Genomic DNA, 13,365 nt, shown 5'->3' with positions numbered 1-13,365 from the left:
CGCAGGACCTCGACCTGAAAATCCAACGGGCACACCGCTCCTTGACGCAGAAACCTCCACCCGAAGACCCTCCAAGACCCATTATTGTCAATTTCCAGGAGTTTACAACTAAGGAACTGGTACTGAAGGAGGCTTGGAGAAAGGGCAAAATATCACTGGGCAAGCGGGTGATCTACTTTGACCATGACTACGCCGCTGAGATTGTCAAGAAGCGCAAGGAATACAACCCGATCAAGAGAGCTTTAAGGGAGAAGGGAGTACGTTTCCAAACCCCCTATACCAACATGAGGATCCACTGGGACACCGGAGTCAGAACATACAGCAGCGCAGACGCAGCATGGCAAGAGTTACACAGACGGGGCTACAAAGTGGACCCGCCGCAGGCGCGTGAGAGAGAGTCTGTGCTGAATTCATATCTCTCGGAGCTTCTCGGACGGGAGCGGAGAGCAGACCGCCGGGAGAAAGGTAACTCCACTTCACAGAGAGCGAGGGAGAAACTGCGGGAGTTCCAGAGGGACAACACAGCGGAGGACGCCTGAGTTTTTTTCTTTTTGGCTACATGCTACTCTCACAATTGGGTGGTAATTTTTCATTGTTCGACCCTGCCTTTTGGGGGGAAAGAAAAATTCATTATTATTATTATTACTACTATATTTTACTAAATCATTTATTTTTGGCCTAATGACTTGATTATCATCGGGTAGTGTGGTCTCCACTACTGTTACATTTTAGTTGGACTCAGGATGGGGACAGTTCTTCTGTTAGAATTAATAACCATCTCTAATATCGGGCCCTCTCAAGATGAGAGGCTTAACCCACGACCCTCCAACTGGGTCACTCAGGGGGAGACAGCTCCCCCCCCCTTTTGGAAGCCCAGGTTCTCTTATCTCTTTTTCTGTAAAATAGTTACCGTTATTACTGTTCTGTGTTCTTTTCTGGGGGAGATTATTGTCACATGTGATGCTTATGTCAAGATTGGATAGCTTAAAGATCACAACTTTGAATGTAAATGGCCTAAGAAATCCGATTAAGAGAAGCAAAGTGTTGGCTAAGTTTAAAAAAGATAAAACACATGTTGTAATGCTTCAAGAAAAGAATTTGTCTAATGAAGAACATAATAAGTTGAAGAGGTTTGGGTATTCGAATTCCTTTTTCAGTGCATGCAAAAATAGCAGGAAAAGAGGAGTGGCTATCATGGTGTCTAACTCTCTGAATTTTGACTTAATTAAAGCAGAAGGAGATAAGGAAGGCAGATATGTTTTAGTCAAAGGAAAACTTGATAACATATTGGTCACATTTGCTTGTATCTATATTCCTCCAGAAAGTGATAAAAATTTTTTTACTCAGCTCTTTGATAAAATTGTCACTTTCAGTGAGGGTATATTAATCTGTGCTGGTGACTGGAATACAATCCTGAATTACTCATTAGACACGACAAGTAAAAAACAACACAAACTGCATATGTCAAAAAACCTTAACATCTTAATCAAAGAGACTGGTATGTTCGATGTCTGGAGGAATCTCCATGCTTCAGAGAAGGACTTTACCCATTTCTCAGCCACACACCAGATTCACTCAAGAATAGATTTCTTTCTGATGTATATCACAGATAGACATAGGGTGAAAGAATGCTCAATAGGAACCTCGGATGTTTCAGACCATAACGCAGTTTACTTAACTATACAATTAAATGACAGACATAAAAGCACACTGTGGAGAATGAATATTGGGATTCTGAATAACACAACAACTGTTAAGGATATAAAAAGAGAAATTAAGGACTGTATTGAAAATAACACTAATAGTGAAGTGGAACCAACGATGGTATGGGATACGATTAAAGCAATTATGAGAGGGAATTTGATATCACGGACAGCTTACATGAATAAAGTGAAGAGGCTAAGATATGAAAAATTACAGGAAGAATTGAAAAAATTAGAGAAACAAAAACAAACGAATATAGATGTAACACTGACGAACCAGTTAAAAGAAATCAGGAAACAAATAGATGCAATCCTGACTGATGAACTTGAAAAGAAAATTAGATTCACAAAACAAACCTTTTACGAATCTGGCCCTAAAGCAACAAAGATTCTGGCACGACGCCTTAGAAAACAACAAATTAAAAGCTGCATATCTAAGATTAGAGACCCATTGAATAACGTTATAACTTCTAAACCTCTGGAAATTGAAAATTGCTTCAAAAAATATTACATGTCACTATACTCAGAACCAGATCCACTGGATGATGAGATGATTAAAAAATACTTACTATCACTGGATCTCCTCCATAGGTAAGGTACAAAATGAATCTTTATCCGCTCCAATTACAAAGAAAGAACTAGACAGAGCTATCAGCAATTTGAAAAATAATAAATGCCCAGGGAGTGATGGCTTCCCAAACGAGTGGTACAAGATCTTTAGGGAGGACCTTGCACCCACATTACTTAAATCTTTGAATTGGACTCTTAAATATGGTAAAATACCCCCATCATGGAAGGAAGCGGTGATTTCAGTGATACTAAAGGAAGGCAAAGACAAAGAGTTGTGTGAATCTTACCGACCGATTTCCATATTAAACGTAGATTATAAACTATTCACATCCATCATTTCTAGAAGGCTGGAACATCTTCTTCCTTACTTAATAGATGAAGACCAAACTGGATTTATAAAGGGCAGACAAACGCAGGATAATATCAGACGCACACTACATATTATAGAACATATTAATAATAGACAACTCAGTACAGCCTTGATTAGCCTCGATGCCGAGAAGGCATTTGATAGAGTTAGTTGGCCTTTTCTTTATAAAGTTCTGGAGAGATTTGGCTTTAATGACCAATTTATTAGTTGTATAAAAGCTCTCTACAGTAGCCCTATTGCCAGGCTGAGGATCAATGGCTCTCTGACAGACAATTTTAATCTTAACAGAGGTACAAGGCAGGGATGCTGCCTCAGCCCCTCCCTCTTTGCGTTATTTATAGAGCCGCTTGCTCAGAATATCAGACAAAATGATGAACTGGAAGGGATTAACATAGCAACAGAGGAGCATAAAATAGGCCTGTTTGCTGACGACATTATCACCTATCTAAGGAATCCAAACGTAACAATCCCCAGACTTCTAACCACCTTGGAAAATTATGGCAAGATGTCAGGATACAAACTGAACATCAAAAAAACACAGGTACTTTGCTTAAATTACCTACCGAACAGTAAAATTAGGAGTAAATATAAACTAAAGTGGGACACAAAATGGATTAAGTATCTCGGTGTAATAATTACACAGAATTTAAATAACCTGTTTGAATTTAATTACCGATTTTGACCAACAAAATTCAGAAAGATATAACACGTTGGTCAACATTAATTTTAGATTTCAGTTCGAGGATAGAGGTGATAAAAATGAATGTACTGCCTAGGCTATTATACGTCTTCCTCTCACTCCCCATTAGGATCCCAGAATTCCAGTTCTCTGTGTGGAACAAATTAATATCTAGATTTATTTGGGCAGGCGCAAAACCAAGGGTAAAACTCACAACGCTCCAGCTAGATAAAGAGCGAGGAGGTCTTGCCCTGCCTGACTTTAGACAGTATTATTATGCGGCTCAACTGCGATACATTGTCTACTGGTGTTCCCCAGAATATCAAGCCAAGTGGAAAAATATTGAACTCAATTTAGATAAAGTGCCACCCCCTGCTAGATTAGGGGGGAAAAAATGTATAGATCATAAGGAAGATAACACGATTTTGAGAAACACTTTGAAAACATGGTTTGAGATTGTTAAGAAAAACAAAATGGAAGGTGACAGTAGGTTGTTGATGTGGCCCTCTCATTCACCTGACTTTGGCCCCAGAGTATTAGATGACACGTTTATTAGGTGGACGGAGAGGGGCATAACAGCAATATGTACACTTGTTGAAGGGAAAACTTTTAAGAACTTTGATAAACTCAAAGGGGAGTTTAATCTTGTAAACGGAGACCTGTACCGTTATTTACAGCTACGTAACTTTTATGATAAGGAAGTGAATAGGCACTTATCAGCGGAGACTAATGAGATGATTGTATTTTTGATGGCGCATATAAAAGAACCCCCTCAAAGATTGTATCAAAACTGTATAGCAGCCTCCAAAACTGTAATGGAAGAAACTCATTATATATCAAATCAAAATGGGAACAAGAATTCAATGTCATATTGTCAGAGAATGATTGGTTTTCCATGTGCAACACACAACAATCTTCAACTAGTTCGAGAAGATGGCAAGAATTCGGCTGGAAAAATCTTATACGCTTTTTTATCACTCCACACATTAAGACTAAACAAATACAACAACAACAGAAATGTTGGAGAGGGTGTGATCATGTAGTAGCCAATCATTCTCATATCTTCTGGACATGTGCAAAAATACAATTATTCTGGAATAATGTTATCCAAACAATGGAGGAAATTTTAAATCTAAGAGTGCCCAAAGACCCACGGACTGTATATCTAGGACTTATCCCTGTTGAAGTAATTGAAAAGAGAGACATTTACCTCTTTAAAATATTGACTATTGCTGCTAAAAAGGCCCTGACAAGAAACTGGATGAGAAGCGATCCCCCAGGGCCAAGACAATGGCTGGACATTGTTGAAGAAATATATGCCATGGAAAAATTGACTTTTTGTCTGAGAATTAAAGGAAGGGATTTTAATCAAAAGTGGCAAAAATGGACTACATTTAAGGCCAAATCCCAGCCACGCCCTTAAAGAAGAAGAAGAAGAAGAAAGGGGAAAAAAGAAAAGAATGACAATATACAACGTCTCCCCCAGGTTGTTATGATGTTATTATTGTTATTATCATTCTTTATTTTTATTTTTATTTTTTATTTTCCATTTCATTTTTTCTCTTTCCTTCCTGTGTCACTTGAAAAAAGCAAAATAAAAAGTTTAAAAAAAAAAAAAAAAAAAAAAAAAAAAGCCTAATTTAGAGCATATTGACATTTGTCCTGGCACATGAGTATCCAATTTTTAGGATGGCACACTGGCTCAGTTTTTCACACTGAAACACAACAAGGCTCTAAGTTCAAACACGACCTGGTCGGAGGAGTCTGCATGTTCTTCCTGTCCTCTAGAGAAACCCCACTCACACACAAAGACAGTGATTTGCTCTGCTTCAGTTTCACTCAGTCTACACACATGAAAGTCAGAGAAAATGAAAATTTAACTCACCCGCTCCTTTTGTCTCTCTGGAGGAGAAAGGGATGACACAGGATCAAGAACCAGCCACTTCTCAGTCACCGGCTGGAGATCGACTCCCGATAATGGCTCTCTGATCTTCACTCTCACCTCCAACTTGCCACCTGTGGCTTTACGTCCATCCATCACCTACGAAACACATACATGCTGTTAGATAGATGTGGTGGGTACATGCATGTGTGCGTTTACTTGTTAATGACACTCACATCTATTATCTCTCTAATGTCACAGTGGTTCTCCAGAGCCTCTAGCTTCAGCTGAGCAGTGCCCACAACTTTGTCACCTTTAAACAGGCCTCTGTAAACACAGAGAGAGAAGAACTGTCGAAAGCATAACAGACATTTACAGCAGAAATCATGAGGATAAATAAGGAAGCTTCTGCCCATATTGCCGCAAAAGCAGTTGTGGTTTTTACCCCTTGTGGATGATTTCAAACTTGATGCCTTTGGACTGGACGACTCGTTTGAAGCCTCGGTGGGTGCGGTTGATGTTGAGTTTGAAATTCTCTTTAAACTCTGGGCTGTTGGTGTTCTTTACTGTGCTGGTTTTGTCCCTCTGAGCCTCCTCCTACACACACATAAATGAATGCATTAAAACACATCTCGATGTAAACAGAGTGAAATATCCATAATCTCCTGCTGAGTGGGAAAGATTCTTACCGCACTGGGGAAAGGGAACTCAAACTTCACACTGGCATCTAGATCATTAGGTGAGACACCTGAAGGCAGAGAGGTAGGTGTTAAGTGAACATAATATTTAATACGTTTACTGCCGGATTCTTTCAAAGACACAGAGCTGCCTTCAGTACCTGAGGGAGCTGGCAGGTTGATGCCTTTGATGATGTACAGTATCAGGTCGTTAAGTGTCAGGCTGGAGTGGGTCCTACATAACAAAAACAGGGGTCATGACCATACAGAAACAGCGTCACAAGTGTCAGACAACAACCAGCCAGCATCACTGAAAGCAAAACAATCCCGACTGGTGAATGAGTCACTGCCAGAGTCAACTAGCTGTTAGCTTGGTATGATGCTGGAGCAGAGCCAAAATGAGTCACAGTGAGTCAATCTGACTCATCCACCGCTCTGGTCAGGGAATATCTAAAAAAGTGTTTGGTTTTTTTAATCAAACATCTGATGTGTTGAGAATCTTTATAATCAAATATACATTCAGTTCAGCTTTAAAGCTTCTACTAAAACATGAAGCTTATAAATCCTTAAAGATAGACAGGATTTTCCTTATAAAACAATGAATAGAATCATACAGAAGTAATCCCTCTCAATCATCACTTATGACCCACTAGATGTGTTTGGCGGTGTATTTATCTGTAGAGACTCTGCATTCTGCCTGTATCTTATTATTTTCTTCTTATTTTGTTGTGTTAGGAATGTTTATGGGCACAATGCCCAGGTGAGGTCAGGACTTTACAAAAAGGTAGTGACCGCGCCAGCAGCACGCATCGAAGACGAAGAAAATTAGGCACACAGGGCCAAAAAAACCCTCCAAACAATTATAGTGAGGCAAAACGCCAAGCAGTGAATCTAGGGTTGGCTTTCACTTTCTCCAGCGTTACTATAACAGTAACTGACAATTCCTGCGTAGTGTACCTTTAACATTACAACAAAACCACAATTATGACCCAATGATCTACTGCTGTATTTCCATTTGTGTTCCAGGATGTTATTGCCAGGATGGATTGCATAAAGTTAAACAATTGCTGGTACCCTTTAGCCGTCACGCACCCTCGCTCAACTGGGATGAAATGATTATGCAACTAGAGTTTATTTTATGTTCATTTTATGCAAGTAAAAGGAAACAGGATTTCTGGTGGTGAATACACACAAATACACCTTGAAACCCAGGAATCACCTATGCCTTTTTAAAAAATTTAGTTTCAAGAGAGAGCCTCATGATTTATGTTAATAAAAAAAAAACATGAAAGACACAGTATGCAGGATTTTTCTAAAACTAAAACCAATGTATAGACTCAGAAGTATTTCCTCTCAATCATTACTTTGACTTTTATAAAAAGATAGCAACCACGTGCCATACGGTACGTAGCAGGCGTCCAAAAGACACAGAGCCAAAAAAAAAAAAAAAAGCAAATATAGCAAAGCAAAACACCAAATGAGAGTAAACCTGGGGTTTTACTTTTCCCGGTGAGCGTGTGCACAAACAGTAACCAACAATCCTGCAGAGTATACCTTTAACAAACAAAGGAGTTATTACAACTCGTTCTGTGGTGGACATGCATGTGTACACTAAAGTGCATGGCAATCCATCCAATAGTTTTAAAGGAACAGCTCACCCCCATAATCAAAAATACATATTTTTTCTCCTACCTGTAGGGCTGTTTATTAATCTAGATTGTTTCAGAGTGAGTTGGAGATATTGGTCGTAGAGATGTCTACGAAAAAAACTCAACAGCTATGTCGCTTTCTAGAATCATGACCCGGTTACTCAAGGCTTGTTGTAGTTCATGTAGGAACTATTTTCTTTCTACCAAACTACACCTGCCACTGCGCAGGATGAAGCTCACATCTACTCAGTGACAAGAAGCTCATGACAGCGCGAGATGCAAAAAAGGTTCCTACATGAAACTGCTCACAGCAAGGTGTGTGGATTATCTTGAGTAACCAGGTCATGATTTTTGGACGGACACATTGCTGCTGAGCTTACAGCTGCTATCTCCAACACTCAGCAGCCCACACAGAGACTATTTAGACTGATGAATGACACTAAAAGTAAGAGGAAAAATTTGATATTGGGGTGAACTTCTCCATTAAAATATTTCCCTAAAAGCCAAAAATATCAACCTCAAGTTTGCGCTACAAGAAAAGTCAGGGGATCACCAAAGTCATTGGGATTCTTCGTTTGGAAACTGTCAATATCTGCACAAAATTTAATGCTAATCATCTGATAAATGTTGAGATATTTAAAACTGGACCAAATTGGTGGACTATCTGAACACCACTGGCATCTTTAGAGTCACTAATGTGGCAATAAATGCGGACCTAAACTTCCTCTGTCCTTACAGAACACATGCCATTCAAAGAAAATACATTTTAACATAATATTATTTTATCATCCATTATTATCCATTATCTATGAATTTGATGCTGACTTGGCAATGTTGAAGGTCCTCTCCTCTGTGCGGCACTTGGGAACTGGCTGGCCCTTGGCGTGAGCATTCTTCAGTATCTCTATGTTCTTCATACACTCCTCAACTAGCTTCTCGAACCTGGGGAGAGACAGAGACGGTCCTTACACACAAACCCTCATAAGAAGTCTTACAGGAAGGCCTGGGGCTTGAACTGTCACAGGTCTGATCTCTGCACAGACGGCAGTGACAGTACGCCAAAACTGTTTCTAGGCAGTGACATTTGTCAAAGCATATCTGAAGGAAAAGGAAGCAATGCAGACTCTTCGGGAATGCATGATGTGTAACGGTTAAATGTATGTGAGAAATCTGTGAGGAAAAATGCAAAATATGCAGTGTGACCTGAAAGTTACACTGTATGTACTAGGCTAATGCCGGGAAACGAGTAAAATCACATGTTGCCATGGTGACACCACACTCCATGACTGTTATGAAGTGCAGAGTTGAACAAACCAATTACAGGTAGTGTATCTATACAAGAGAATAAAAACATACTAACCTGATAAGCCATTGTGAAGGTAAATATCAAAGGAGCTATATGTAAGAAATCTAAAGCAAATGGTCGTAAAATCATCCTAATATGTCACAGAGACTAAGGATTAATGTTCATATAACATACTGATCTCACCGACAATAATAGTACAGCCAGAATATTTGCATTTAAAAAAAAAAATTACGGTCCGCAAATCATGTTTATGTTTTGAATTTGTGTTTTGGCCTGTTGCGCCACCCACCGCCGTCTACCAGTCACGCAGTCAGTAGAGTCTCAGCATCAGTTACAGTTATGACTGAGCTACAGCAGCATGGCAAGCAGCATTAGCAGTGTCCCCGTACATAGCATTAGCAGTCTCCTCAGCTGTATCTCGGCAGCAGTGTTAGCAGGAGAGAAGCCGGACTTGCTTGAACAGTCCGCTGGAAAACCGAAGATCAAGGATGCGGCGACGGGGCCCTGCCACGGCAGCTGACCGTGGGCAAACAAATGAGTCTCCAGCGTGCCGCTGTCCAGCAATCTCGAATCTGTAGGGGAGGGGGGTCGGACACGACTCGCGGCAGTATTTTGAATTTGAGTGCAGCAACCGTTTTGGCCACATTCTTACATACAGCGCCTTTAAAGATTTGCCTCTGAGATGTGACAATTTGCTTATTTTCCTGCTTTGAATGTGATTTTAAAGAAATGTATCTATTTGTGTTGGTCAGGATTTGCAATGTGAGGGCTTTAGGCTCTAGGATAGATTATTGTATGTGTAGTTTTGTAAAATGACTAATTAACTAGCTGATCTCAAAGGTGTTTTTGGTAGCTGCCTGTGATTTGTGATGAGTAAAATCCCCTAAAACCCATAATTGAGTGTAAAATGTATAGGGCTGTACTGAACGCCATTTTTTCACATTTAAAGCTGCTATTGGGGTTAGTGAATGAAGCTTTAAATGTCTGCCGTCATATTTTACGATGGCATACCCCACTAAATACATACATAAATAACTAATTTTTTTAAACAAAATCCTAAGATAATGAATAAAACTAATTTACGGTGCCCGATACTACTGGTACATGTCTTCTTTTTTGTGTGCCAAGTGGGAGAGCAAACAGGAAACAGTGAAAATGTTGTATTTGAAAGGCTAAACTTATACAACACATATGGACTGATGCAAAATGTTTCACTGGATAAAAACACGTTGTGAATTTTGGAAATGATAATATCTATCTTTTTTCAATATATTTAGATTTTTGGACTTAACAATACCTGGAGATATTGTCGGAAACAATCCTACACAGACACCACTGGATTCTAATTCCACAAAGAGCATAATACATAGTATAGCCTAATTTGTATCTGCAACTCTACAGAAATACTAGGTCTAAAGAGAATAAACAGACATGCAAAAAAACAGCTGTGCAGCATTTGAATGTTGACGTAGAATTTGAATGTTTGAAGCCTCTTAACATCGAAAATTTTGAAGCTCTAGCTTCCAACTATTCGGTTTAGCCCTTGAGATTTATATTATACCATAAAAATCAAAGACAGATCGATTCAATTCAATGATTAATGTCATAAATGACTTATTGTGCTGGTACCCAAATATTCAATTATAGTTTAAACCAAAAATAAAGTGCATTTAACTCAATTTCAAGGGCCAGAAAAGAGAGTGTTTTTTAAACTTCATCACAGCAGCACAGAGCGTGAAATAAAATTCACATACATCAATATAAAACAAAGAAATATCTCTTACTTCAGAGCCTCAGACACGTTGCCCATGAGTGTCACCTGCTGAGAGTATCCCAAACATTTCTGTAGATCGAGATACAGAACAAAAGAAGGTGTGGGTATGGAAACAGACAATAATAGCCAAAGATAATACAATACAGAACAATTGTGATTTATCTATTTAAAAAAGCTGCATGACTGGTAGGCCGCAATCATCACTCGGCATCAGTATAAGCTGGACACTGATATACAGCAAGGAGAAGGGAGAGGTGTGTCCTCCTGACCTCATGCTGCTTCCGCAAAAGATCCATGAGGCCGTGGTACTGTTCACTAGAGCGCGGGGAGAGAGGGGAGGAGCGGGAGCGGGCCAGCGAGTAGTCCTCGTCACTGACTGGAGCACTGGGAATCTGTCAGGAGGGAGACAGTTACAAATGTGGTGAGAAGCAAAAAAATCTGTCCACCAGATATTGTGAATATCTGTTTCTAAGTTTGTGTGATATTCTGCAGACAGGCAGGAAGACAAACTAACAGAGGCACAAGCTTAATATTCTCAGTAATCACAGTGTGGGGCTGAGTCAGAGAGAAATACATGTGTTATATGAGGCAAAGATGTTAAATAAAAGTGAGGCAAAATGAAAAAGAAAGACAGTCATACGGGAGACGAGGCAACTAGATGAAATATGAATGGTGGAATGGCACTGAAAATATGCAGATAAACTGACACTCACACACAGATACAGACACAAACACACAGAAGGTGAGACCGTGATGAGCACAAAGGTGTTTTGATTTCACCCCATACTTCCTTCCTGCTGTCATCTATTTCTGTCCCACTTTGTGTTAACACACATCACACTCCTGGTTGCTCCTGTGACAACATGTTCAACACACACAAGCCTGCCCTGTACCTTCTCGTGTGTCATTTATTTGCACATGAGAATATATTTATGACCTTGGTGATATCAACAGGGAGGCCAGACTTGGCAGCAGTGATCATGGGATCCAGCCCCTTGGCATGTCTGAGGTGCTGCGCTGCTCCCGCCATGTCCTGCAAACAACCACATGGCAGCAGATGCGTCAATTGAACCTCAGCAACACAACAGAAGTTCAGGACTCTAATAAGACAACAGGCAGCTGTAATAAAGACATCTACAAAAACACAGCGATGGCAGGGACTCTATCTACAGCAAACAAAAAAAAATGAAAAAAAAAAAAAAAGTCCACAGTTTACCTTCATCTGTTTGGAGCGCAGGGCTGCACGCAAAAAACCCTGTCGCCTTAGCAACAGGAAATCCACTTGCTGCTGGGCTGCAAGGATAATTAAAACAAAAAAAGGAGTGAAACTCTGCCTTGTGTAACACTTTGCATGACACATTTTGTACGTGAACTGCAGACAGGTGGGCATGTGCACACATATACACAAACCCATGCTCTGAATGCACCTTTAGGTCCCAGTTTTGGAGCTGAGGAGCCTCCAGGTGCCTGAGGTGCTGGCGACTTTGCTTTCTGGGCAGTTGGACGCCCAGCAGGCTGTGGAGGGAGAAAATATGAGGGTTAGGGTCATCAGACAAATGCAACAATACAGATACAGATTTCAAGGTACAATATCGTTCTATTAGAGTGCAAAATCTTGAGATACCTGTGAGTTTAATTTAACGTTTTTTAACAATTTGCCTGTCTGAGCTAAATTTGATATGATTTCACTTTATCAGAAAAAAGTTCTGAAATTTGTTGTGTCCCAGGATGTCAACTGTTTCACATAAATACAGAACAATGTTAAATCAAACAACAAAAGCACACTACAAATGCTATAAATCACATGAGACATTACAAAGAGTGGATGCATATGGAGTTAGATTTGTGTCTTTATTACATGCGAGAAAATAAATGATATGAGAGAAAAAAAATGTTTGAGAGAAAAAGTTCACATCAGTTCACACTGATAGCAAAAAATAATAATATTTGAGACTAAAAAAAGTTTTGAGAGAAAGTATTTTGTCATAGAATATAAAAAAATAATTTAAGATTTAAAAAATGATTTCAGAGAAAAAAAAACTCTCTCTCAAAAAACTTTTTTTTTTTTACTCTCAAATATTATTTTTTGCTATCAGTGTGAAAATATTTTCTCTCCAAAAAAATTGTTTCTCTCAAAACATTTTGCTTCTCTCTCTCAAAACCTAAGTCTTTGCTCTCGTGTCAGGATTTTGCTTTTTGCTGCGAAAATAATGTCATGGGCAGGGCCACGTTCCTATTGGCCAGTCTCAATCGAATTGACAGCTGGGTGAGGATCGTCTTGGAAGTCGAATTCAACTGAATCATTCATCCACCATGGTCGATTCACCTGCATAGATGCGCTGCATTATTTGGGAGCAGAGACTCCAATGTTTGGGTAAGATGATGACACAGATGATGAATGTGTTAATGTTTACTAATATTTTTGGACTGACTTAGACCACAGGAATAAATTGTAGAAATTTTAAAAATGGATGTTGTTCCCCTTTAATCATTCCTATTAAATTCAGTGTTAGACTCAGGTACACTGAGGCTACTTAGAAGCTGCACTCTGGTTTAATAGGTTAACAGACTGGGAGACTCCTCAACCTGCTGAATCAGTCCTGTGGGGCTCTAATCTTCTGTCTGGTGGCAAAAGTGTATATTCTTATACTAACGCGTGAGAGGGATCAGAATGTAGTATTACCTGCCTAAGACAACACTCTTGTATGCAGCTTGAAAGCTTGACTCAAGCGTTTCACCTACAATCTTTGAGCAG

General features: G+C 39.5%; 1 protein-coding gene across 1 annotated transcript in view; it reads right to left on the bottom strand.

Moving 5' to 3' along the window:
- cc2d1a (coiled-coil and C2 domain containing 1A) overlaps positions 1 to 13,365 on the bottom strand; it is a 31,027-nt gene that overhangs the window by 11,062 nt on the left and 6,600 nt on the right. The window contains exons 13-23 of the mRNA XM_049567504.1: positions 12,038 to 12,125; positions 11,827 to 11,903; positions 11,548 to 11,643; positions 10,880 to 11,002; positions 10,621 to 10,679; positions 8,356 to 8,472; positions 6,043 to 6,116; positions 5,894 to 5,952; positions 5,650 to 5,801; positions 5,441 to 5,531; positions 5,208 to 5,363 (exon numbers count right to left, since the gene is read on the bottom strand). Coding sequence (XP_049423461.1) covers positions 5,208 to 5,363; positions 5,441 to 5,531; positions 5,650 to 5,801; positions 5,894 to 5,952; positions 6,043 to 6,116; positions 8,356 to 8,472; positions 10,621 to 10,679; positions 10,880 to 11,002; positions 11,548 to 11,643; positions 11,827 to 11,903; positions 12,038 to 12,125 — 1,092 coding nt within the window. The remainder of the gene's footprint in view (positions 1 to 5,207; positions 5,364 to 5,440; positions 5,532 to 5,649; positions 5,802 to 5,893; positions 5,953 to 6,042; positions 6,117 to 8,355; positions 8,473 to 10,620; positions 10,680 to 10,879; positions 11,003 to 11,547; positions 11,644 to 11,826; positions 11,904 to 12,037; positions 12,126 to 13,365) is intronic.

This window comes from Epinephelus fuscoguttatus, linkage group LG3 (genome assembly GCF_011397635.1).
Source record: "Epinephelus fuscoguttatus linkage group LG3, E.fuscoguttatus.final_Chr_v1".
NCBI classification, from domain to species: domain Eukaryota; kingdom Metazoa; phylum Chordata; class Actinopteri; order Perciformes; family Serranidae; genus Epinephelus; species Epinephelus fuscoguttatus.
This window is presented reverse-complemented; position numbering and strand designations above follow the sequence as displayed.